We start from the raw sequence: 25833 nt of genomic DNA, 5'->3' as shown, positions 1-25833 counted from the left end.
GTGTAACTCCACTGACTTTGACAGAATTGTTCCCAAGTGTCCCAGAATTGTGCCCAATAGTGCTAAAACTTCTTGCTCTAAAACACAGGGCCAGCCCATAGTTTTTCTGAATCCAAACTGGCATAAATAATTAATATATTTTGAGTTTAAAGAAGAGGTCATAACTATCCTTTGTTTGAAAAAAAAATGGACCTGTGGCATTTTTCACAACTTTGCGACTTTTCACAAATTGCTGCTCCCTGCTTACAAGAAGATGGAGTGTAAAGGAGCATGACTGAGATAAGCAGCTTCTCCCATGTAATATACAAGATGGAGTATCTCTTTCTACTATCCTTTCTTTAATCCAATTTAGACTTTGGGAAAATCTATTCTTTAAGGAGAAATTATATATTATGTCTCTATATGGTAACATGCCCCCTCACGAGTATTGCAAATCTATATTTTGTAAATGATCAGAATTGAGCTTGCAGTTATTGTACAGGAAAAACTTCCATGATGGAATCCCTATCACTGGTGGTTTGTAAAGTAAACATCCATCACGGAAGGTCTAGGTATACTTAAACCTGCTTCAGCCCAAGGGGATTGACTTCTTGAGGTGCCTTTGAGCCCTACACTATGATGATTAAAGTGAGTAGGTGAAATTCACCTCTGATTAGAGGGCCAGCACAAAACATCTGAACCATTACATTAGCTGTCAAAATTGTGCTGACACTCTGCAGCTGTGGTGAATTTCACCCAAATGGAATCTTTCTGGAGTAGGCCCAATGTTAAGTAAATTTAGAAAACCACATATGCAAATCTAACAGAAAAGATGAGAACAAATCCAGTATCATGTACAAAAAACACCACGATGAAGTACAAAACAAATGGAAGTGTTTGTTGTGTTCTCTGTGTCTTCCTCAACCAAGCGAGAATAAAGGATGAGATTTTTCAAACCTGGCTAAGGATCTTGCCACCAAGTTTTATGAGAAATTTAATTAAAATTCCTGAGAATTAGGCACCCAAATCCCCAAAGTAACTGTGCAATTCTCAACAACGTCTGCTAATTTGTTTTTAAAAGTTACAGTTGATAAGAGGCCCTAGGTGAAATCCTAGCTCATCCAAGTCAATGGCAAAACTCCCATTAACGTCAACAGGGCCAGGATTTCACTCTATGATTAAGTGATCAAACAAAATTAAGAACCCAAGAAAAATGTAGAGAATATAATTCAATTGATTAATTTAAAAAATTAACATTTCTCAAGTGTATCATAATAGGTGTATTTTATCTGTAATATCTAAAAGGGCCCTGCAGGTAAGAAATAAGTCATTTATGTAATTGCTCAAATACATTTTTCCCCTACACAAGTGAACAAAAGGCAGTTAAAAGCCACTGCAACAGTAACAGAGCTCTAACCACCAACTGTCAAAGGTTGTAATCTTATGTTAGCTCAGGGAACTTAACATACACGCCTTTAAAACATTTTCTATAAGCCTTTTCTATAACTTGCATAATTTAAATATTTACAAAATATAAACTTTTGTCTTATCAAAAATACATCTTTGTATATTTCAACCGAAACCCTTCCACACAATGCTTTTAAAGCAGTATTTAACACATACTTACATAAAACAAACATTTAATGAGCACCAGACACATTTCGTACTCTATATGGATGCACGTTAAACCGTTGAGCTTTGCATCCATATTTCTTGCAGCAGCGTGCAGGAACAAGCTATGCATGGGTAATGCCTAGTCTCTGAAAGGTTCCCAATCTTTCATAGATGTACGGTAACAGTGGGCCAAAAATGGAGGAAAACATATCAATACCAGTGGCTTAAGTATTTTAATGGTGTGAGCCAATCAAATACATTGTGCATTCGATCTTGTTTTATAAGCAACACTGGCTAGGGAGTGATCTATTGAAATATTCTAGCTACTATATCTGCAGAGATATTCATGGATAGGTCCATCAGTGGCTATTAGTCAAGCGGGTCAGACATGCAACCCCATGCTCTGGGTGTCCCTCAACCTATGCCTGCCAGAAACTGGGACTGGATGACAGGGGATGGATCACTCGATGAATTGGCCTGTTCTATTCATTCCCTTTGAAGCATCTGGCACCAGCCACTATCAGAAGACAGGATATTGGGCTAGATGGATCATTGGTCTGACCCAATATAGCCATATTTATATTCTCAAAGGCAGGAGGAAAACAGTTCAGTTTTTGCCATTTATTTCCCTTTATGATAATCCTCATCCACATCGCATGCAGGGTCAAACTAGAAGAAATTTAAGAAAATCAGAGCTAAGCCACCCCCAGAACAGCTGAGCTGGTGATTTGTTAATCATGATCCCACAGCACAGTAAGCTGCGGGCAACTGGGGCTAAAGGTAGTAGGCTGGCAAGAACACTGCCTATACGAAGCCTATATGTGAAACCTGAAGGAGCTGGCTGCAGCAGAGTCTATTTCCTTCAGCTACCAGGACGTACTTCACTCCCACACAGCTGCCCCTCCTCCCAGTTGTTCTAAGCACACTTGAGTGATGGGTGTGTAAAAATACTAAAAATGGCTGCTACTGTGCACCCTATTTGCATTCACTAGAACAAACTCCAGCACCAATGGCCTGGCCTAGCCTTGCCCCCTCTCCACCCCACACAGGCCCATTATCCCCACACTCCCTGGTACTCAGCTCACTGTGGTTTGCTCACATTATTGAGCATCGAACGTATTTACGCTACATGGCTGCCTCTCTTTACAGTGACTAATCAAACATTTCACGTTCAACAGTAGAGCTTTGCATCCTGATTTCTTTCAGCAGCAGGCCAGAACAAGCCATACATGGGTAATTCTAGTCCCTGAATGGCTCTCATTATTAAACAGATGGGAGCGAGGATTACATGACACCCCTCACATGTCCAGTATCCTTTTGGCCTCTGGCCATTAAAAGCCAACACCTCCTTCTTGACTTTTTTCCACTGTATTTATTGACAGCTTTAAGGCAATTCTTGATCATCGTATTACGGCTGTTGCTGATGAAAAGTTTAATACCCCTAACTAGCTGTGGAGTTACATATTCAAATATGTCACCGAGCCACCTGGACTCCTCAGAAGGCATGGTCTTTTTTGCTGTTACTTCATCATTTTGTGCAGGCTACTATTTGTCTTTCAGGTAGAAACCAAACTGTTTGGAATACAGTACATTCGGTGAGCTCTGTTACTGAGGCTGATCCTCGTGTTATTCCAACACAGGAGAAATGAGTCCTGTTCAGCAGGAAGGAGTTGCTTTGTTTTCTGAGGCAGATTATATTATTTGCAGGTATGTACATCCGTCATGCTCTCACATCTTCTGCAGCGTACGTAACAGCACCAGACAAACTTGCATTCACACCTCTCCACATGTCTGACCACATGAGTGTTGTAACCACGTCCACAGCAGAGGAGGTTGCAGCCATCTGGTCCCTCTGAAGTGCGATTGCATTCCCTTCCCTGTGTCCCAGGAATCCCCAGTTTGCGATCCTCTACACAGTAATTGGGCGACTTGTTTATGTAGAGAAGATCTTCCTTGGGGATCGGTATTTTCCGTTGGCTTTTTTCTTTCCTGCGTAGTTTTTTCTTCAGTCTGTCTGATATCTGTATACTGTTTTCATACTTATCCTTTAAATACTGGCCAATCTTTTCAAATGAAGACATAGTTTTCCAGCAAGTTTTCACAGCACAGGACCCAGAAACTCCATGACACCGACAATCCACTGACAGCAGCTTTGCTACAGCCTGAAAAGAAATCAATGCCAATATTCAGGCTTTAATTCCACCATAATCCCTCATGGACTAAAAATACTGCTCATGTGCTGATAATCCATAGGTCTCCAAGAATTTTACTGATGGGGAAAATGAGGGCACAGAAAGGCACAAATTTTAAGTGGCTACTCACTCTGGGTGCCTACCTTGAGAGACATGCACAGGTCATGAACTTTAGAGGTTTGGCTTGAGAGGTGCTGAGCACCTGCAGCTCATGTTAGCAAGACAAAACAAGTTGTCCTTTTTTTATAAGTAATAATGAAAACTTACGTTTATGCTTGTCTTTTCATTCTGAAGGAGCTAAAGTTTCCCCCAAACTACAAATACTTAATCACTCCATCCAATCGCTGAAATGCAGCCATCTCTTGAGTGGCACTCAGCAATGATGTTTAACAGTGCGGTTTGGGAATGAGAGTGGATTTACAGTGGTAGAGGGCATTTAGATTCAGGGGTCTTGGGTTAGGTCCCAGGTGGTTGTCACACAGGCAGGATCAGGCTCTATTGTTGTAGGTAGGTATTAAGTTAGGTTTGTCATTAAGTCTTTTGTTTTCAATGCATTTCTTCACTGCATACAAACATTAGCTAACATTTTGATAGTGTAACTCATCCACATTTTTTATAACAGCAGTATTTGAGAAACATTAGGGTTTATACTTTCCTTTTTGAAGTGTTTCAGGAGGGTGGAATAATTCTGAAATCCTTTTCAGATATAAGACCTAGATTTAATAAAAACTGTCTGCAGGGCGAAGGGTGTCTGCAGCCTGAACTGGGCTTCTGCAGCACACAAGCATCTAGGCAGAGTTAACATTGGAGCCAGTCTTGAAAAACTGTAGAGTGTAAACAAAGCACTAACTTCCTACATCTGGGGCTGCAGATCGAATCTTTAGACAGTGAATGTAATGGTTTCCCCCCTAATCGTTCATGGATGGTCAGATGTAGAAGTAAACAATCAGGTGTGTCTATTGGCACTTGTGACATTCCGCTCTGGAAAAGTTTAAAGAATATCACATACACGGACTTAGCAAAAAGATGAAGTACCTTAAAACCCTTTTTTTTTAATCTCTCCATTAACAGACCATATGGATTCATTGGTCATTGGTATTATAGTTGTCTGTAGTGAATCTAACTTGTCCCTGCCCTTCACTCCCACAACAAATGTATACATTATAATCACTAAATAATGTATTGATTAAATTGTTTTGAAGTACCACTGGTGGGAGAGTGTTAAAAAGGCTGATTTTTTAAGCCTTAATAGTGGAGCTACAAAATTCTCTTTATACAGCAAAGTAGATACATTTTTAAGCTATTAGTGCAAGAAGATTAATGGGCATTTACCCTGATTCATAACAACTGAGTGTAAAAAAGAGCTTTGGGTAAGCCTAAAGCAGAGTAATAAGGCAACAGAGTCTGGTGTGTTTTCCAGTTTGAGCCTCTTTACCAACAATATGAAGAATCTTAGGAGAACTCTGTACAGGAACACACACTTCCTCATAAAACTATGGAGCAAATTCTTCAATATCCACAGGAAAACAAAACTGCCCTCTGTTTACTCATATCCCTCCCACAGACCCACTTCCTCCACAATGCCCACAAATACTCACCCATGTTCATCACATGCCTTCCCCACCCTAGCATTTATAAAAGGGGAGGATAGACGTGCAGAGGGGGAGAGGAGAGGGGGAGTGGGAAGGAGAGGAAAATACCAATTTTAATACCTTCCTCAGGGTTTCCCAGCAACTCTTGCTTTATCTGTCTGTCTTTTAGGCCCTGGTCCTGCACACTGCATTCATGCAGAGCCCCAGTGACATCAGGGGGACAGCTCCACCCACAAAGGGCAGATTGTAGGGTCAGGGTCTTAGGCTGCAAACTCCAAGGGCCAAGGACTGTCCCTATTTGTGTCCTGAATGGCAACAATCCTCACCCAAGTTTAACAAATGAGTAGTTGTTATAATATGATGCAGAGGAAATGATTTGGCCCTGCCTGAAGTTTTAACATTATGGTAAATTTGGACCAGAAACAAACTTGAAAACATTTCAGTCATGGTGGCTGAAGCTTTGGACCCCACCCTGTGAGGTGCTAGGTCCCACTGACTTCAGTGGGAGGACAGGGCTCTCAGCACATTGCAAGATTGAGCCCATAGTGAGACTGAGGCTGTGCTGGCAAAGTGCCTAGATCTTCAAGGTCACACCTAATTTATGTATAACTCTACAAACATTATTCAAAATACACATGACCATGATATTTGCTTGGACTTGCACCTTCCTTGGTGCAGGAACAGAAATTGCTTGTTGCTCTAGGTCACTGGTAAGTCAAACAAGCGAGGCATTCACAGAGCCATCAGAGAGGAATAGCAGGCGTGTGCCTTGACCTGCTAGAACCATTAGTCAATGCAGACAACCTACTGAACTGAGGAGATGCAGGCAACATTTCAAAATCCTGTGGGCCATATCTGGATTCGGAGGCTCTTAGTTACGTCTGAATGGGCAGGAGGTAATAGGAGCATCCAAACTGTGCCTCTGCAGGAATGGGGGTAGAGGCCTGAGCCCAGATCACATTCAGGCATCCCTGATTTACAAAATTCATCCAATAATGTTCCAATTCACCACTGCAATTACTGCAGGTATTTGTGTTCTCTTCCTGACTACTTATTCGTACCGTAGTAATCCTATGTTTGTGTCTTCAGAATCGGTTGATAAGGAAACAATTGGGTAGTCACAGCTTTGGCATTAAGATTTCACTGTGATCAAGGCAAAGGAGAAGCTAGGTTCTGAGGAGAGAGGGCCTTTGTTGCAATATAAATAATCTGAGAGCTAACAAAAATGACAAGGAAAAACAAACCATAGACACAATGTAAACAGTAAACCTGTTTCACAAAGAAATGCTATTCCAAAGCACTACCCTGGTTACCATTATTATTGATGTGCATTAGGGTACAATGTAGCGTCCCCAAGTAGTTTAAGACCACATTGTGCTAGGTGCTGTACAAATATAGGCCCTGATCTTGCAAACAATTTCACACTAACTTCACTTTCCACACATGAATAGCCCCAGTGAAGTTAGTGGGGCTACTGTTGTGTGTAAAATTAAGCATGTAGTGTGTTTGGAAGATTGGGGCTACATAGATGAAACAAGGCAAGGGAATTATGTGAGCCTCATTCTCACCCCTAGTCTGCTCTATGAGTATGTGTTTCTGATCACCTCTCCTCACTGTGCCTCATGACGTGGGATGCTCTCTCCTTGTTAAAGTGTGGGTCTGCTCTGAAAGGTGACTGCAAAGATAGAATATGAATACAGAGTCTCACAGTGCTGACTGCAACACCAAACTGGCATGAAACAAGCTTCAACGCATGGAGGCGAAAATATTCAACCGTGCGTGCCTAATGGTAAGCATCTAAAGGAAAAGAAGGCCAGACTATGTCAGGATGCTGGGGACACTGGAAATGATGGTTTAGTTTTTCTGCATGATCTGAAGTATTTCAAGGTTAGATACGTTCTGAACCACCAGGGCTAGAAACTCATGCCACATGCACTGCAGCGCTTATAAGCGTTATGTCTGTATTTGTGAAGTGAATTCAGTCTTTGTGAAAGGTGCTACGCTGCTGGCTGAATACTCCGGTTAGCCACAGAACAGAGGACATGATGAGCAGCGGCACACGATTCCATACACCCTGCTCGAGAACCATCAAGTCCCTTTGGAGCAATAAGAGGGTAGAGTAAGTACATCAGTCCGCGCCCATTCAATCCTCTTTGCTGATGCTGTCAAAAAGAGCGCCAACAGGGACTGTGCTTTTGGTGACAGTTAGCTGGACCTTACTAAAACCACCCCCTCATTTCACACAGGCCACTGAGCTGGTGACATTTCATTCACTATCATACCAATAACCAATTCTGAAGGGCTTCATTAGCAATCCTCTGAGCCATCCTGTCCCCTCATCATTATCTAATAGGTTTGGCGCTAAGGAGTGCAATACACTTATGAGTTCCTCTAACTATCTGTCAGTACAATATTCTGATTGATCAATTAGTATATTCCTTTATGGGACAAGGAACCCTGTGAGTTCAAACTCTCCGTTTTAGCCTGATCATTCCCTGTGGGAGGAGAGGTTTACACCCTCCCCCAAGAGACAGGTGTGAGGTTGCTTCCTCTGAGACCCACCAGAGACCAGGAAAATCCATGTGGAAGCTCTATGCTGCCACATCTCCCCAGCACCACAGCTCCTGACTGCTGTTACCTCCAGCTTCCACTTAGCGAGAGGGGAACAGTGCATATTCATGATAAAAGAGTCAAAATTAACATACACTTGGAATTTCCATGGGATTGTGGAGCAGACTCCTGAGGCTAACCCCTCCTGTCATCAGCTCACCCATACCCACATATTTTCAAGACGCATCTAGGGAGAAGTTTCTACAGTGCTTGGAGAAGCAAGGGTTGCATGCTATGGAGCCCACCCCACCCAGATCCATTCCTTTTTTTTTAACTTGTGGAATCAGAAAGGGGTGTTTGGCCCCCAGTCTGTCTAGATATCTACCGGCAGTATCCTAGTATTTGAACACCTCACAATCTCAAGTCTATTTACCTGTCACAACCTTCGTCAGGTAAGGTAGAATTATTTCCCCCCTTTACAGAAGGACAGCTGGGACACAGAGAAACTAAGGCCCAGATCTTCACAAGTAATTAGGTGCCCAATTCCCATTGGCATTGCAAGTTAGGTACCTTAATATCTTTGAGATCTGGGCGTAACTGACTTGCCCACAAACACACAGGAAGTCTGTGACAGAGCAGAGAATGGAACCTGGATCTCCCAGGTCCCAGACTAGTAATCTAAACACTGGACCACTCTTCCTGTCCAAACTTCAGCCAGAGGATCCTGCCTATTTTCTAAGTTACATGTCCTAGAGCAAACTAGAATATCAAAGCTAAACATAGGGTTCTGAGTGGAGATGGGACAGGAACTGGAGTATTCTACAGACACCAAAACCAGTACCAGCTATTCCAAACAGTATCACATCACTCCCTGGAAGACTGTTCTTGCAATGACATGATATCAGAAAGAGGATGGTATTTATTATGAAAGGTCATAGGATAGCACAATATCTTGCAAAACCGCCTTCTTGTAGGCCCCAGAACACCAGTTTCAACTCTTTCCAACATCTAAGGGTTTTGAAATTAGGAAAAAATCAAGAGAATTTATGCTGATTTTTTACTCTCAGCAATAACATGGTGAGATTAAAATCCTAACAGCAAACCTCATTATTTGCATTCTCTTTCACTTTGCATAAACAGCCGCAATATTTGCTTTATCCTACAGCTCACAGCTAAGTTGCAAAATATTTACTATATGGAAATCACACAAAATAGTCTGCATACTTTCTTCAAGGCTATTTAACAACTCCAGCTCTGCCGCAAAAACCATGTGGCTAAAAAATCATTAGCTGCTTTAAGTTTGCAATGGATGAAATGTTTTAACACAAAAAGTAGTACAGGCACTGTAGAAAAAATGCAGCATATACTAATGCATGTGTGCACCAAATAATGTCTACCATGCTCTTTTCTGTGCTGTTCTGCAGATCTCTTGTATTACAAAATGCCTAAAATCTTGTAAGTTCCTGAAGTTCCTAGATTCCTCACTGGGGCAGATTCTGCCATCCTTACTCACACTAAGTAGTACCTTATTCTGCAAACAGCCCACTGATTTCAATAGACGTACTTGGGACATATCTACACTACAGCTACACACTGTAGTGTAGACGCTTCCTACATCGATGGTCTAGACAGGAGCAACCTCAACCTAACTATGGTGCTCTGAACAATGTTCAATCTAATTTAGTGAGAGGCAAGTGCCCGATCTTTGCAGACTGTGGGCCCTGATCCTGCTGAAGTCAAATGGGAGGTTTGCAATTGATTTCAAAGCTCATGCTTGCTTCCCTTAGAGTTGCGGGAGCTCAGCTTTTTTCAGGGAAAGACTGTAAATATATAATCCATTTGAAAATGCTCATTGATGGGTTTATATAAGAGCATGTAATGCATTGCAGATTACAAAGAGCAATTAAAAAAAATAGACCATAGCAGTTAAGAAACCTGATGTTAATTCTGTCAACTCACACAATATCAAAAGGGTTGTAGAAATGCAGCCCACTGTAGATAACAGAAAGTAAACGAAGCCACAAGCATTATTCTGAGAAAGGCATGGTTAAGTTTTACTGAAGAAGGGGCATGCAAGAGTGCATCTCTTCTGCACTGGAGCTCTGACTCAAAATTATTTTGTGGATTTTATTTTTTAACTATAAAGTGAGTTAAAAAGACAGCTGATAAGAGCAGATTTTTAGCCTCAGTTTCGAATTTCTTTGCTCTGGAGATTTTAGTTTGGCTCTTGCCATAGGCCAATCATTACCTGCAATCAGGATCAGGCCTTACTGCATTAATGGTACTTTGGGCAGTTAAAACTAACGAGCATTTAGTTTGATTTCTAACTTTAACATGTACCTGCCTTCCCGCCTCGTTATTGTGCAGGTTCATTGAGATCAGTCCATTCCCGTCTTTTCCAGTCATGTTCTTCGTAGGACCGTCTAAAAACTTTCTGCTAAACCACATTCCATAATGGATGTCATCAGAGCAGCCACCCCAGTGCCAGCCTTCAGTGGCCGAGCCACCGTTTTGCAGGTTTGTATCACAGGAGCACTCAGTCATATTTCCTGCACTGCACGATCGAGTCACTGAATGAACAAGGCCTGCTGCCGTCACTGCATATATAAAGGCCGTTTCTTTGGTGCCTAAAAAAGAATGCATGGAAATGTTATTGTAGAGATTAACCACATCTTCCTAATATTAATGTTCACAGATGAAGCTTGGGAGACAATCCCCAGTAGCTATTATTCAAGGAGAATACAGTCTACAGTCATTATTTACACCAAGTCCCACTGATGTTGGAAATCAGTGAGCCTGATTCATGGAGTTACACCAGCGTAATGGAATGGAGACGCTGGCCTAACAAGACCAAGAACTGTAAAGACTACTCACTTGCATTTGATTTTTCAGGACTGTTCCATTAATTATGCCACTTCATTCTGAGCACGTGGCATTTTGTTCACTGCTGGATGGAAAACGGATTTGGGGTTTTGTTGCCAGAGAAAATTGTGACCAAACTTCAAAGATAAGTTTCATCAGAAAATTTCTGATCAGCTCGGCTGCTTTCCACCATTAATATTGATTTGAATAAGTAGAAAATGGTTCAGATCACGAGGTGACCCAAAGCCCACCTGTGCACTCCCAAGCTCCTAGTGTTGCCTTTGTACAGGGCCAGACCCCACCCTATGCCATGTTTAACAACGTCAGGGCTGTTCTCATTTACAAAGGTTGCAACAGTCACAAGAAGCAGAAACCAGAGCCAGGGTTTTGGCCATACCCCCTTTTCCCCGTTAGGCTGGCATTAGGAAGGGGGAGTGGCATAAAAGCCCCAGGGCTATCTTTATGCCACCAATGGATCATCCTTGCACTGGGGTGACTCTTCCCATGCTCTAAAGCCAGCTTTAGAGCTAGAGAATCTGGCCTGATATCTTTAAAGATTCTGGTAAAGTTGGCACACTATTAAGGCCATCTAAAACATTCTGCCGTCTATTGAAGAACTGCTATTTTTGCCACTGTTATAAAAGAGAATTTAAGTTATTCCATACTGCTCACTGAAAAGGAACTTCGTTTATATTATTGTGTTGGTGCCATCAAAACACTCTTTTTTCCCCTCAAGAAATACCAGTGAAACTATTCCACTAGTAAAGTCATTCATGTTTGTCTGCAAGGGTCAGTCCCTAAGTCTGGGACCAAATGATGTCCATAGGACTAAATAAAGTTATTCACATGGGTAACTGCTTGGATGGTCCTTTCAGAATTTTCATTATTTCTTATTGCTTATTTTTAGTTATTTATTTTTGTGGTTTATTTCTTAATTGCTGTATGATAGCATTTAGCCTCCATTACATAGGAACAAAATACACTGAACTAGAACCTGATTGTGTGCACTCACTCCTCATTCAGACTGGACCCAAGTCCTGCGAACACTGACACGGATGAATAATCTTACGCACATGACTTCAGTGGGAATACTCATGTGAGTAAAATAAAGCAGGTGCAAAAATGTTTGGAGGCAGTGAGACTACTCATGCGTGTGTATGTGGGACTGGCGCCGTGGTCAACTTAAAAACAGTATCTAAAGCCATAAACATTTGGCATAAAATAATTATAGTCCAAGAGAATGTGTTCTAGTGAAACACATTTGAAAATAATTGCATTTAATTGTTAAGTTAGGCCCGGACCCTACAAACCGCTCCACTAAGACAAGTGAGCAAGGTCGGGAGAGCACAGAGAAAGCTTCTTGCAGGATCTGGACTTTTGATGCTTTCATTTAAAATACACAAATTACCCCTAGTTTAAGCCTTGATTCAGCCAATTCCTATAGACTGTTTACATGAGTAAAGCTGGCATGTGCTTAAATACCTTGCAGAACTGTGGTCTTACATTCTAATGATTGTATTAATGAAGTAGGTTTAAAATACTTGTGATTATAGCACAAACAACAAATAAAACAAAAAAAAAAGTGATGAGAAACATTTAAAGAATTAAGACAACATAACATTTGGGGATTTTTTTTTCTTATTTACACTGTACATGGTACATTTCTACACTGATATTGTGTACGGTGTGAACTTTTAAGTAAAGCAATCAAATGATTTGTTCAAAATGATGTTTATGATTGGTCAGTGAAGTTCATTATTCTGAAACAATTAAAGGGATTAGAACTGCACAACCATTCATCTCAGAATATTAATATTTAAAGCAACACATTGTCATGCCAGGATGTAGCAAATCAAAATTAAACAACTAAAATGAGTCATGGTAGTTTTGGAAATTTAGACTTAGATCTTGTCTACACTGCAGATTTCAGCCATCCCCTCCCTACCCATCTGCTATCCCTAGCTTAGACATAGTACACTACTATAAGCTATGATTTGCACTGGTACAGTTTACACTTCCTTGAAATCAGAGGAAGGCTTTGCCTGTCTATGCAGGATTTCACTTGAGGGTTGATCCTGCACCAATCAACAGGAGTTTCTCCGTTGACTTGCAGCAACGGACCAAGTCCTTGGCGCAGCCCTTGGTGGCTGGCTGCAGCTGGCTGAAATCAGGGCAAATCCCCAGGGTAAATTGGGGGGCGGGAGAAGGGCAGTGCATAAAATAAATTAGACAGTGATGCACCTGGTCCTACCCTCCCTTACACTGATGTCAGCCAAGTGTAATTCCATGTAAACCAAGGGAGCTGCACGAATGTAACTGGGGCGTTGGCAAGGTCCGATCAGAGTCAGGTCCCTCGTAAAGTTGCATCATGTATTCCCCCCAGAAGACAACAAGCCAGGTGTGTGCGTGGTGACTTCTACCGGCCCTTCGCCTTGGTGGAGGCGGACGCCTGCCAAGCCAGTCTGAAGAGCAGGATCAAAACAGCTGTTCCGGGCCGTTTTGCAGGCGAGGAGGCAGGTTGCTGCCAATGCCGCTGCCCGCCGTTTGCCAGGGAGGCGGGGGCCGTGCATCGGGTGGAAGGGACCCACGGCCCTCGGGTCCGCCACCCCCGGATCCTCTGCCCTCCGCAAGTGCGGACAGCTGGGAGGCCGAGCCTTTGCTAGTCCCTGCAACGGTCAAGCTTCCTAGCCTCTGGCTCGTCCCCGGGAATCGCACGGGCTGAGCGCGGCCGCCCCGGGGAGCGGGCTGGAGGAGCGGCCCCCGCAGCGCGGCGCTAAAGCTGCTCGAGGGCCGTGGCACCCCGGACAAGGCGCAGCGGGCTCCGCAGGCACCCGGCCACCGCCCCTCCCGGCAGGCGGGCACCAGGGGGCGCTCGGGGGGCTCCCGCCCTGCCCACGCGCGGACTCACCGCTGCTCAGCTCGGCGCCGAAGACGGAGAAGGCGGCGGCGGCGGCGGAGTCGGGGGGCAGGAGGAGGCAATTCCAGCGCTCGTGCCTGAACTGGCTCCGGCACTCCTGGATGCCCAGCCGCGCGCCCTCGCGGATGCTGGGCAGCAGGTGGGGCTTCCTCTTGCACAGCTCCTTCTGGCGGCCGCTCAGCGGCAGCCCGGCGCAGCCCAGCTTCTCCGGGACCCCGAAGGAGGCGATGCCCAGCCACCTGCGGAACCAGCCCGGGAGTGAGAGCCAGGCAGCCGCCGCCGCCCAGCACACCGCCCGCCCCAGCCATGCCCCCTCCCCCGGCCGCCCCGCCAGCCCCATCGCTCCCCCCTCCCCCGACTCACATCCAGTTCCCGTGGGCGCAGCAGGGGCAGAGGGCCAGCAGCAGCGCTGCCCACCGCACGCACAGGCGAGGCAAGCCACAGGCAGCCTTCCCCATGGCCGGCGCATGGAGCGCCCCTGGCAGCCCGCAACGCAGCGCAGCGCAGCCCTCCCTGCCCCGGACAGCCTGGATCAGCAGGTGACAAGCACCGGCAGCTCCCCCGCGTTCCGCCCCCTTCCTTTGGTCGGCGCCTGGCGCGAGCAGCCTGGGGGCGCGAGCAGCTTGGGGGCGCCCGCCGGCAGGAGAGCACCGCGGCAGTGCGAGGCTGGCCGGAGAGAGGCTCCTGCCTTCGCTTCAACGCCGGCAGGTTCCTCTTGATCTTCTCCATGCCCAGCCTTCTCGGCCCCTCCAGCCGCGCCTGGCCGCTCATTGGCCCGCGGCAGCTCATGAATATTCGCGAGAGCCCCCCATTGGCCCGGAGAGCTCGGGGGTTCTGAAGGGCTCGCCGCCCGCCGGTGGGCGCTCCCCGCGCGGGACAGGCACGCGGCGTCCGCGCGCTCGGCTGCCGGCCCGCTGCTTCTGTCTCAGGGCCGCCGGGGTGGGAGGCAGCGAAGGGATCTCAGCTGTGGAACAGGTGTCCTGCTCGGACTGCGGTACTGGCTGCTGAGCTTTCCCTTTGATGGGGACGTCTGATGCCGTGAGCGCTTGTGAAAAGAAAAGTGGCGTTAGGTGACTTACCGAGGAGACACCAACAGACTATTTTAAATCAGCAATGAGAGGAAAGGAAGGGAAGACAAAGTGCCCCATACAATAATTAGTAATAATGTGCAGCTACTTTGCATTTTACTCAAAGATCCACAAACACTTTAGCAGCATTAACTGACCCCCCTCCACACACACACCTTCATGAGGGTCCAGTGATGCAGCCCCTTGTATATATGCAGCCCTTGACTTGGGTAGGACTCCACTCACGGGGCCAAAGTAATGGATGCCCTTCCAGTATAAGGGCTTTACTTTTGGCAAGGAGGCATCATCATAACTTATCATAAGTAAGTGGTCGAGTCACCAACTCTTCGTACTGCATTTTAAAGTGTCACATCATGTCAGTGCCAGAACTAGGACTAGAAGTTGTCAGTCCTGACTTTCAGGTCCTTCTCTTTCACCACCACTGCATCCTTATGTGTAGGTGACCTATATATGTTTAAAAATTCTCTGAGTTGGGTAGTGGCTTGTCACATACTTCATTTTTCAATCAGTTTTATATATACTGAGCAAAATTAGATCTTGCTAACTAGCTGACAGTAACTTTACAGAGTAAGGAGCAACAGAAGTCACTTCATATGGCATAAGTAAATCTCTTGGATATGACATATAAAGAGGGATTATATAAACTCCCTCTGACTCTTTCCTCAGACCTAAGCACATCTCTGTATCTCAACAGTGTATTGGTTGTGATATGCTAAATGTACAGTATAGCCTGTCTTCCACTTCATGCATATTGGCCTGTTCTGAAGGGTTCCCACAGCATCACCATTAATGACTCTCTCTATTTTGTTATATAACCCCATGAGCTATTTAAGACTGTCAATAAAATTTGTTCTTTTGTTCAAAGTTTTAGTCTTGACAGTACACCTGCTTATGGATGCAAAGGAACTCAGCAAAGAGTGAGAAAAGTGATCACAATAGCACACTGGCACACACAGGGCAGGCCAAGAAACAGGCCTAAACCAGCCAAAACTATGGTGCCTATGAGCATTATTTAATTATTTCAGAACACATGATTTATTCCTGGCTCAACTTACTGAAATTGATTCAATACCCTGATTTAAAATCAGTCTATTTCCCACTCCCCTGCCCTTGATCTAGATTATAAATATATTAATTGCCCTGAACTCAAGCAGGCTTTTGGTATTCTCTCTGCACTCTGTTCTTTTAAACCTAGCCTTAGAATGATTAGATTTTTACATGTAAAAGTCAATTTCACCAAAATACACACAATCAAAATTTACAGATAGGCAAAGTAAGAAAAATACTGTTTGAGAACTTAGCTTGATTTAAGCCTAGATACTCTGTATATTTTGATGTGATGTTTGGCAATTTGTGTTTTAACGGTTACAAAGCATTAACTTTTTACATCTCGATGTCTACTGTCAATTATTTTTTGAAACCCCCATTGTCAGACCCTCCTATAATTTCCTGCAACTGTAAACATTTAAATAGATAAAAATATATAAAAAAGCTTAAATATAAACATTGATATTATCCATCACATTTATACAAAAGAATTCTGCCCAGCCTATTTATATCAGTGAATTGCATGTTCTCTGAGGATTCCAGAATCCTATGGTTATAATAACAAGGCACACCACATATGGTATCATCTTTGAGCTGGAAAATTATTAACTTGTGATGACTCCAGTCATGACTCTTACATCTGAAGTAATTGAAACCTGACTTTTTCTAGGCTACAGCCTACATCTATTGCTGCGCTGAACTCCATCTCCTGTAGCCAGGAATTCTGTTTGAGCATATTGGCCAATGTGTAAAGTGATTATAGTTGCGATTTACAGAGATGCCATCTTTCATAGGTGTAAAACATGCCAGAGCACTCATTTAATCACTTAAGGCTAGATTTTGATCCCTTTCCTCATACTGAGTAGGACCTTACTCCACAAATAGGCCCACTGAAATCAATTGGAGTACTATTCAATGTGAGTAAGGGGCTCTCTATAACACTGATCCGTTAGTGCAGTGGTTCCCAACCTTTTTGGCTCGAGGGCCACACATATAATTTTTACAATCCTGAAGGGCCACCAGTCATTGCCAGCAGTCCCCCTCCCCTCCCACTGCAGCCAGAGAGAAGGAGCTCAGCGAGGACGCTCTCCTGTTTCTCTAGGTGCATCAGGGAAACCATGCGTGTGCTCCGCCGGGGTCCCCAGGCAGTGACTCCCTTCTGCAGCCAGGGGAATGGGAGATCAGTGCTCCCCTCCCTCTGGCTCCAGTAGGGACTCAGCACCTAGGGACCCAGGCAGAGTGCTTTTCCGTGCTCCCTGCTACAGCCAAGGGGAGGGAGCACTGATCTCCCATCTCCTTGGCTGCAGCAAGGAGCCTGCACCAGCAACATGCTCCTTCTGGGTACTTAGGCAGTGGCTCCCTTCTGCAGCCAGTGGGAGGGGAGCTGCAGGCCACTCTGAAAGAGCCCACGGGCCACTTTTGGCCCCCGGGCCACTGGTTGCGAACCACTGCGTTAGTGTGTTGGATCCCCCCAAGGCAAATGAGACAACATTAATCCTAGGCATTACCAGTAACCAACTCAGTGCAAAGTAGTGAAAATGAACCAGAATCAGAGCTGAAGTAAAGTGTGTAGCCTGAGTGAAGTCAAGCATCCAGAATTATTATATTCCACTTTAATGAGCAGACAAATAGTGAGATCGAAATGTTCACATTTTCCAAGTTTAAAAGCAGACAATTTGTTCTCCTCAGAAAGAAGTGGCAAAGCTGATTGCCATTTCCCGATTGGACAATTGCTAAATTATTGTTTCATTAGACTCCAATATCATAGCCTCTATGGAATCAATGGAACCAGTGGAGTTGCATTTTCTGAATTGTTAGATGATGAAATACCAGAGTCCAGCATGCATGTGGACTATAGTGCTGCTAAATGAATAACTTCCTTGGAAGATTTACCAGAAGAGACACCATCATCTTCTGAAAAGTAGCTGGTGGTTAACTTGCCCATTATAGTTTGAGATACCTTATTACCAGATGAAAGGTCATGCACAAAGGTAAATGCCCTACAAGACATTACCAAATTTGAGGGCCTCCTTTATGTGACATGTTCAGTAAGGTTCTTTTCCTGGAGCTACTGCAACTTAGGAGAGACATGGATGTGCAAATTCAACACAGCCCAGCAGACTGGTTGCAACATCTTGGCTATCTATGTATCTATGCCAGTTCCTACTGACACTCAAAAGGAATTAATACACCGTTACAGTAAAATAAAGTGGAGGAGTTCTAGCCATTCTAAGGATATGTCTACACTGGAGCTGGAGTAAATTCCAGCTTGAAGAGACATACCCCCCCAGCTGTGATTGAGCTAGCACACTAAAAAGAGGCAGTGCCAGCACTGGGAGGAATTACCTGCTTCGAGTATGGACCTATGGTCTCAAACAAGATCATGCTGGGAGCAGCTAGCTCTTCCCACCGCCACAGCTACACATTTCTTTTTTCCACGCTAACTCAGTCCCATTTAGTGTGACTATGTCTCCTCAAACCTTCCAGCTGTAGTGTAGGCATATCCTAAGACGAGTGCTACATAAGTCAGTTGAGCCAGTCCTCATGACTCTTTTACCTGAATCGGGCATGAAGTTTCCAATGTTCAGTGACAAAGCACAAGATAGATTGAACTTGAATTATGCCTGTGTCAATAATGAATGGAATGATGACAACAATACAACAATGGCAAACTTGAAAGTGCTGAGTGCACATGGGTGAAGTCAACTGGTGCCAATTCACCAACAGGCTTTGCTACCTAAGTTTGTAGGGCTTGGTTGTCACGTGATCGCTCTCTGAAATAGACTTCAAAATACCAGAGCAGTGAGGCGCTAAGCCATATGCCAAGCAGGCCCCTGAAACCATGTGGTGAGAGTAAAGATTGCAATTACTATAAAATTATTGGCTGTTGCATAGGGTTCATTGAGCATGGCGGGGACTTGTGGTCTCTTACATTTTCAGAGACTGGGAGCACCAAGTACCTAGATTATCTGGATGGTAATCAAATTACATACAATATTTACATACATGAATGTTGGAGACTTTGTCTTCTTTCCCTTTCTCCAGCTACCTGGGGCTGGGTCACTGGATCTGTCTTTTCCAGGCTTGCTGGTCCGACATTCACTCCATATCCATTCTGTTCTTCTTGACAATCTTCTTATTCTCTGCCCAGACTTCCTGAGTACATATAATTATCATTGATGTTTCACATTTAATTTTGTCTTTAAACATGGTGTTCTTCATGGATTCAGGGGTGTGCAAATAGGGAAAGGGGGGAGTGAGCAGGCAAGGAGGGAGCAAGCTGGAAAAGGATACACACATTGCATCCTTCCATCTGCCAGCATGCACACAGGGGATCCAAGTTGGAGAAACCCTGTTGGAGGGAGGGAGGGAGGTGTCACCTGGACAGTTGTGGCCAAGGACTCCTTGGCAAGCTGTTTCCATTGGTACGGCACAAGCAGGCAGTTGGGGCAGAAATACAAGAAGCCCAGATTTGCTGTGGAAATATGATCCCTATGTATGGATGGCCCTGTACCCCTCAATAAATACTTGAGATCCACAAATATCTTTGGACATCCATGGTATGGGATATTACTTTTTTCCAGGTAGGGGTAAACTCTGCTCCTTGATGGGAAAATTCTAAAAGGGGCATTGTGTGGAGTTTCCTGCCCTCTGCACGGTGTTACTGCACCGGGGTATGCTTTGGCTCACTGACATTAATATAAATCAATCTTACTAAGACAGTCCATCTGTAAGATTTCCCATCCCTAAAATTGGTATGAAAATCACTTTCTATCATGTTCTGATTTTTATTTCCAATCATAAAAATTAAATCAATTTGCCTGAAATTATACAGGTGCACTCTTTGTGCCAGGGTAGAATTTTTCTGGAAAAATAGTCTTTGGAAGATATGAGGATTCCAGAAAATGAGATAATTTAATTTCTTGAAAATGTTCTTCGTACTTTTTTGGTTCCTCATGATACCAGAATAACTTAGCCTAAACATTGCAGATTTGTTTTAATCTCTTGGTTTTTTGTGAGGCCTGGTGTTTTTGGTTAGTTTGGGAAGGCACTTCAGGGTGTAATTAGGAAGTGTATTAAAGAAAAAGTAGTAGTGTATGCAGATACAGGAACTCAGCTTATTGACTTTTAGGGAACTTGGGCCATCCACTCAAGCCAGATGTCAGCTTCCTGAGCTGCACATCAGCTCCCTCCCCTGAGACTCTGCATGGTGCAGATGCTCTGATGCAACCTTTAGAAACTGCATCATGCAGTATTCCTGTGGTGTACATAGTACACCCCACCATATGTATGCATACACCCACACATATATATACACATATAACTACTATCTGAAGCACTCATCCCTTTGGCAAGTCATTCAACCATAAATGGAGCTAGTAACCTCACAGGCGCACACACCCTTTGGCACTCAGTGAAAAGCTGGTACTCGATTTATTGCTATTTTGATGTGTAGCAGCGGGGAGGTCTGTGGGAAAAGTATTCACCACACGTGTTGTGTCATTGTCAGGCCACTAACACTATACGTGTAAACTTACCCACTCGGCTAGGTGTGGGGGAAGGAAACTTAGGCAGGGAGAAATGGGTAGGGGTAGTACTGCAGCAGCATCCGGCGGGATGCCACATGGCATATGTGCACATTCCAACAATCACATGCGATTTGTAATCAGTTGAAGGTGGTGACAGATGAATGGCTGACCAGTGCCTCTCTTCCCCTCTGATTTCACACCTCAGACAATGGGACCAAGGCAGACCAGCCTAACTTAGCACTGAGAAAAATACATGACGTTTACACGCACACATTTTTAAATGCCAAAAGTGGGCACTCCCCCCCACACACACTCCATCAATAATCCCACACAAATTTCCTCTCCAATATTCTATCAGTCTTCTCTCATCTCCCAATGCATTCATTTCCTCTCCTCTGAGTCCATTAATGTGCTCTCCCTCATCAATTCTATCTCTCCCACAGTCCATCAGTCCCCAGGGTCCATCCCCCCTAATTCCTTATTCCCCATGCTCCAAGTCTCCCTGTTTCTACTTCCCTAGTCAAAAATTTTCCCCATTTCCAGATCCTTTTGTTGCTCAAGCCCATTAATCCTCCCCCAAGTTATGCTTCCCCTGTCTTCATTCTCCCCACACTTTCCCTGCTTACCTGCTCTTCAGTCCTTGTCCTCCCATTCAGAGGCCCTCAGTCCTCAGGTCCGTTCAGTCCCTCTACACTCCTCTTCCCCTAACATGGTGCTACATATACAGGCCTTGGTTCTTTTCTCACCTAAGACTGCAGCAATTCTCACTTTTTTCTTCCACCTGCCGCCCTGCTCGCTGCTTAGTACCCTTCTCTGGGCTCCTCCTCCTGCACCAGTTGGGTCTCTTATTGTAGCAGAGGAATGCAGGGCATGGAGGGCGTCTGATCGAATGGCACGACACGGGAAAGAATGAGATTCAGAAAATGGCCCCTCCCACCCCGGAAGGTGGCGGCAAAATCTGGAAATTCAACAAAAGTGTCCTGGGGGTGGAAAGCACAGCTGAGGGTTGGAGTCTGTTATCAAAAGCTGGAGGTTTGTTAGGTCAGGGCCAGTGACGGTGTGTGTGTGTTGGAGAGTTGCCAAGGGAAATGGAGACACTGAGAGGTGAAGTGATGTATAGATGGGTGTGGGGAAACATTGTGATCTTCATGGGTTAGGCATAAGATGGGAGTCAAGGAATTTTTTCCAATCCTGCTTCTGACACTGATTTGCTGTATGAAACACTTAACGTCTGTGTTTCTCTCGCTTTAAAATGGGAATAATAATATTTACTCCCTTCCTTCTGTTGTGTTTTACAGCCCCCTGTCCTGTCTTCCCACCACAAGGCCATAAGCTGTTTGGGGTAGGGACTATTTTTAAGTTTATATTTGCCCAGACTGGAGCCTCTGTGTGCTACTGTAATACAAATAAGTAATAATATAGTTACACATCAGCATCATAGTGAGCATGTGTTATGAAATGTAAAGTGCCATATAAGTGTATGGGTAACTCCTGCAGCTTGGAGGAACAGAGTGCTACGATACACAGGAAAGAACATATTACCAGCCCTTCCTGTACCCCAGTCATTGACTTCATTGACAGAACAAGGAGCAACGGTCTCAAGTTGCAGGGAGGGAGGTCTAGGTTGGACATTAGGAAAAAGTTTTTTACTAGGAGGGTGGTGAAGCACTGGAATGGGTTACCTAGGGAGGTGGTGGAATCTCCATCCTTAGAGGTTTTTTTGCAAGCTGCGGCTTGACAAAGCCCTGGTTGGGATGATATAGCAGAGGGTTAGTCCTGCTTTGAGCAGGGGCGATTGAGACTAGATGACCTCCTGAGGTCCCTTCCAACTCTAATATTCTATGATTCTATGATTCTATGATTGGGACGAGGAATTCAGCCCAGGTGTTTAAACTGAGGGGAGGAAGATATTTGTCAGAAACATTTCCTTCTGAGACAGAAGAAAATGAGAGATGTTTCACAGAGTAGCGACAGAGCTTTCAGGCTCAAGGGGAGGGATGACATTACAGATTAGGTCTGCAATATTTAAAATGGGAACTGTATCATGATCTATGGAATTGGAGTCAGAGGGCCAATGTTCCCTGAAGGGACTGTTATTGAGGGGCCATCAGAAAAACCAGGGAACGCAGAGAGTTGGGCTGGAAGCAACACAGCCATGGACAGAGCTGTCCACAAGGTTTAATAAAGTTCCACTTGTTCACCTCAGCTTCGCTCTTTGCAAATGAAAGATGGTGGCAGGGTCCGAGTTGAGTTCTCTAAAGTGCAGCAGCTGGCAGCGTGATTCATGGTACTTGATCTGAAGCACCAAATGGGAATTTGACCACCACAGCTCCACACCAGCATATCTGGAGCCCTGGCTTTTGCAGACACAAGCCTAGCCCTGGGATGGATGCTGTGGAAGGAGGAGTTCAAACTATACACAGACCTGGCCACAGAAGAGGAGCATGAGATCTGAAAGAATAGGAGGCACTTATGAGCCAGCAGACACAACACTCAGAGACAGCCTACAGAGATCATCACAGAATGGAGAGACAGAGAACCATCCAGAGGCTAACCCCACGGGGAAGGAGGAGATTCCAGAGCTAGTTTGCTGAACTCAGAAAAAGATGATGTGGAGACAGAGGCAGATCACTCCTAGTGTGGTCACCTGTTGAGGAGACCAAACTATCTCAAATACAATGTAGCCAGCTGAGTCTGTGGTAAAGATGAGATTCCAACTCAGTTATGTGCTAGCAACCTCTGGCTGAAGGGACTTGGCGTATGGGTCTGGGCATCAGTTATTTATTTTTAATGTTTATATTAAAGTGTATGTAAAATAGGGAAGATGTATCGTGTATGAGTGGAACTAGAGTCAGAGGGCCGATGTTCCTAAGAGGGGCTGTTCCGGAGGCATGGGCACCGGGTGTGTAAGGCTTGAGAAGGCTTAGCCTTACCTGACAACCAGGTGTGGTTCCACCCCCCTCCTGCTGCATCCCACTCACATGGGCCTGGCAGCAACGGAAGCGACAATCTGTCTCAGCCGACTGCCTCTCTGCTGAAGTGGGTGGGTGAGAGCTGGGGTGCAGGCGGCTGGCACTTCAGCAATGGGGGCAGGCCAGCCATCGGCCAGCCGGAGGGTGAGGTGAGCTGGGCCATGGTGCAGGCCGGCGTGGCGGTGCTGTGCCACTGGGGCTGGCCGGGCCATCTCAGCGCTCTGGGGCCAGGGCCTGCTGGGCTGTGTCAGCGCTGCAGGGCCTGGGACCAGGGCTGGGCAGGCCGAGTCAGCGCTCTGGGAACTGGGGCCAGGCATCACAGGGGCTGGGCCTCAGGCAGGCTGAGTCAGCACTGCCGGGGCTAGATCTGGGTGGGCCGAGACTGTGTTGCGGGGGCCGGGGCTTGGGCATGTGGCTGAGGGCACTCTGGGGACTGGGGCGGACTGGCCAGCCCTGGGTTGGGTTGGCATTGGGGCTGACTGGGACAGTGGCTGGGGAGGATGGGCTGATGCTTGGGCGGGGCAGTGCTGGGGCATGGACCAGGCAGCCTGGGGCCAAGGTGGATTGAGGCAGTGGTGGGGCACGGGCTCTGGGTGTGTTCAGGTTGCCCGGCAGTGGTGCTGGGATGCTCTGGCACTGACTGGTCCCACTCAGCCAGCCAGGTGCTCAGGCCACCCGGGGCAGGGCTCTGATGGGAGAGGCGGTGGAAGAGGCGGGGCTTTGGTCGGAAGGGGCAGGGCCAGAGGCTAGCCTCCTTGATCAGGCGGTTCATGAATTGCCCATTTCCTGAGGGCACACCACAAAAACTGGGACAGTATCTCCACCATATGGAAAGAGCAGTGAACGGGATGGGTTCTCTTTTTGCAGTTTAACCTGCATTCAGCTTCACACTTTGTGAATGAGACAGGAAATATTGGCTTAGTTTTAGGCTGAACTGGTTCAGCCCTTCCACCTTAAGACTGACAAACTCAGTTCTATGCTGAATTTAGTGGGTGGATTTTAAAGACAAGACCTTAAAATCTGAATCCTGACTGATCCGTGTGGGTGTTAAAAAGCCCACAACACATTTTTCGGGAATGCCCTGATTCTACTGTACACAATTTCTCCACATCCTTCTGTGCTGCTGCCTTCCACTCCATGGGCTGTTGCCATTCATTGATGCTGTATGGACATGCTTGGGATGCACAGTGCTGTATTCTGTATATTTAAAATATTGCCATATAAATTACTTTACTGGAACACGCTAAATTGCTATAGCTGCTTTATTGAGATTTCTCCCAGGAAACTGTCTAATGATATAGAATAGCACCATTTAGTTAGGGTAATATTAGCACGCATTCTGCCAAATGAAAATACCTTTAGCAAGTGCCAAGTAGTTAAGTGATGTGAAATTCTAAATGTTGGGCTTTTAAACTCGGAAATTGCCAAATATAGATTCAAGGGTGTATTTCCTGGGTACTCCCATGAAGTGGATGTAGGCAAAGTGAAGGTTCATCAATTCATATTACTTACTGGCCTGCTGCTGCTGGTATACAATTGAAAGGGTGCGGCAACCAGAAAAAAAGGATGGATGAAGTCACCCCTGCTCTGCTTCCACATGCTACATCCCTCAGAGATCTGCAGGGGAAGAAGTAAGCATAACTTTCAGGAGCTTTATGCTGGTGGAAGCTAAGCTCTGCAATATGAAAGGTAAGTGGGCAATAGCCCCTACCTATTTCTTCCTCATGAGAAAAGATAAAACCCTCCTCCTGAACCTTACCCCATATCCCTTGTTCATATCCTTCAGGCTGCTTCTAATTTCCTTCCTCCCACCTCCTGGAGTCAGATTTGATTAAGTGGCTTGAAAAGGGGGAACTAGGACTGGTGAGTAGTAGGACTAGAGTGTGTTTCCTTTATCATTTACCTCACTGAAAGGTGACAGCCCCAGGACTATCCAGGGCAAAGTTTCCAAACACAAGAATGGCCATACTGAGTTATTGCCAAACCAGAATGTTAAAAAATAATGAGTCACCCCACCCCTGAAAATCATGAGACTGACTTAAAAATAAATAAATGTTGGGCTTTGATTGTTTGCCTTCTGGTTTCGGAGACTTTGGTGCACTCGGGTCTTCAAGCTCTGCAATCATGAGGGATAGAAACTTCCTTATGTTTTAATTTTTTTTTTTAGAATAAGAGCTGAGATTCTTATCTAAGCACATGACTCCAGGATCTGAAGCTGTAAGTTAAATATCACGTATTATGAGATCCATGATAAAATTACTGGAGTTGGCAACACACTTAGATGGAATAAATGGGCTAAAGGTGCTAACGTAATCGGGGTTCCGATGGTGCAACCTTAACTGTGGGACAGCTGAGCCCTCCAAACCCACCAGGCTGGGCTGTCTCTCACACTGTGATACTCAAGTCAAGCAACAAGCCTCTGATAGGCACTGCATGTACTCAGCCATCCACAGGTAAGGAAACACCCAACTAACTTAAACAGACTAAGCGA

At 45.2% G+C, this 25833-nt stretch overlaps 1 protein-coding gene across 2 annotated transcripts; it reads right to left on the bottom strand.

The window, feature by feature from the left end:
• Window positions 1-2942: 2942 nt before the first annotated feature.
• Window positions 2943-14443, bottom strand: WNT16 (Wnt family member 16). Of its 2 annotated transcripts, XM_067564280.1 has the most exons (4): window positions 14070-14443; window positions 13698-13945; window positions 10268-10554; window positions 2943-3755 (listed from the first exon to the last, which is right to left on the bottom strand). In XM_067564280.1, the coding sequence occupies exons 1-4, from the start codon at window positions 14162-14164 to the stop codon at window positions 3291-3293; spliced, it is 1095 nt and encodes a 364-aa protein (XP_067420381.1). In that variant the 5' UTR covers window positions 14165-14443; the 3' UTR covers window positions 2943-3290. The 2 variants fall into 2 exon arrangements, with proteins under 2 accessions (XP_067420381.1, XP_067420380.1); XM_067564279.1 differs by lacking the exon at window positions 14070-14443 and having other exon boundaries at window positions 13698-14058.
• Window positions 14444-25833: the final 11390 nt, after the last annotated feature.

Source organism: Emydura macquarii, unplaced genomic scaffold, assembly GCF_026122565.2.
Source record: "Emydura macquarii macquarii isolate MOO-44397 ecotype Brisbane River unplaced genomic scaffold, CSIRO-AGI_Emac_v2 contig_2636, whole genome shotgun sequence".
In the NCBI taxonomy this organism is placed as follows: domain Eukaryota; kingdom Metazoa; phylum Chordata; order Testudines; family Chelidae; genus Emydura; species Emydura macquarii.
The sequence above is the reverse complement of the archived record's forward strand: the minus strand, read 5'-3'. Positions and strand labels throughout refer to the sequence as shown.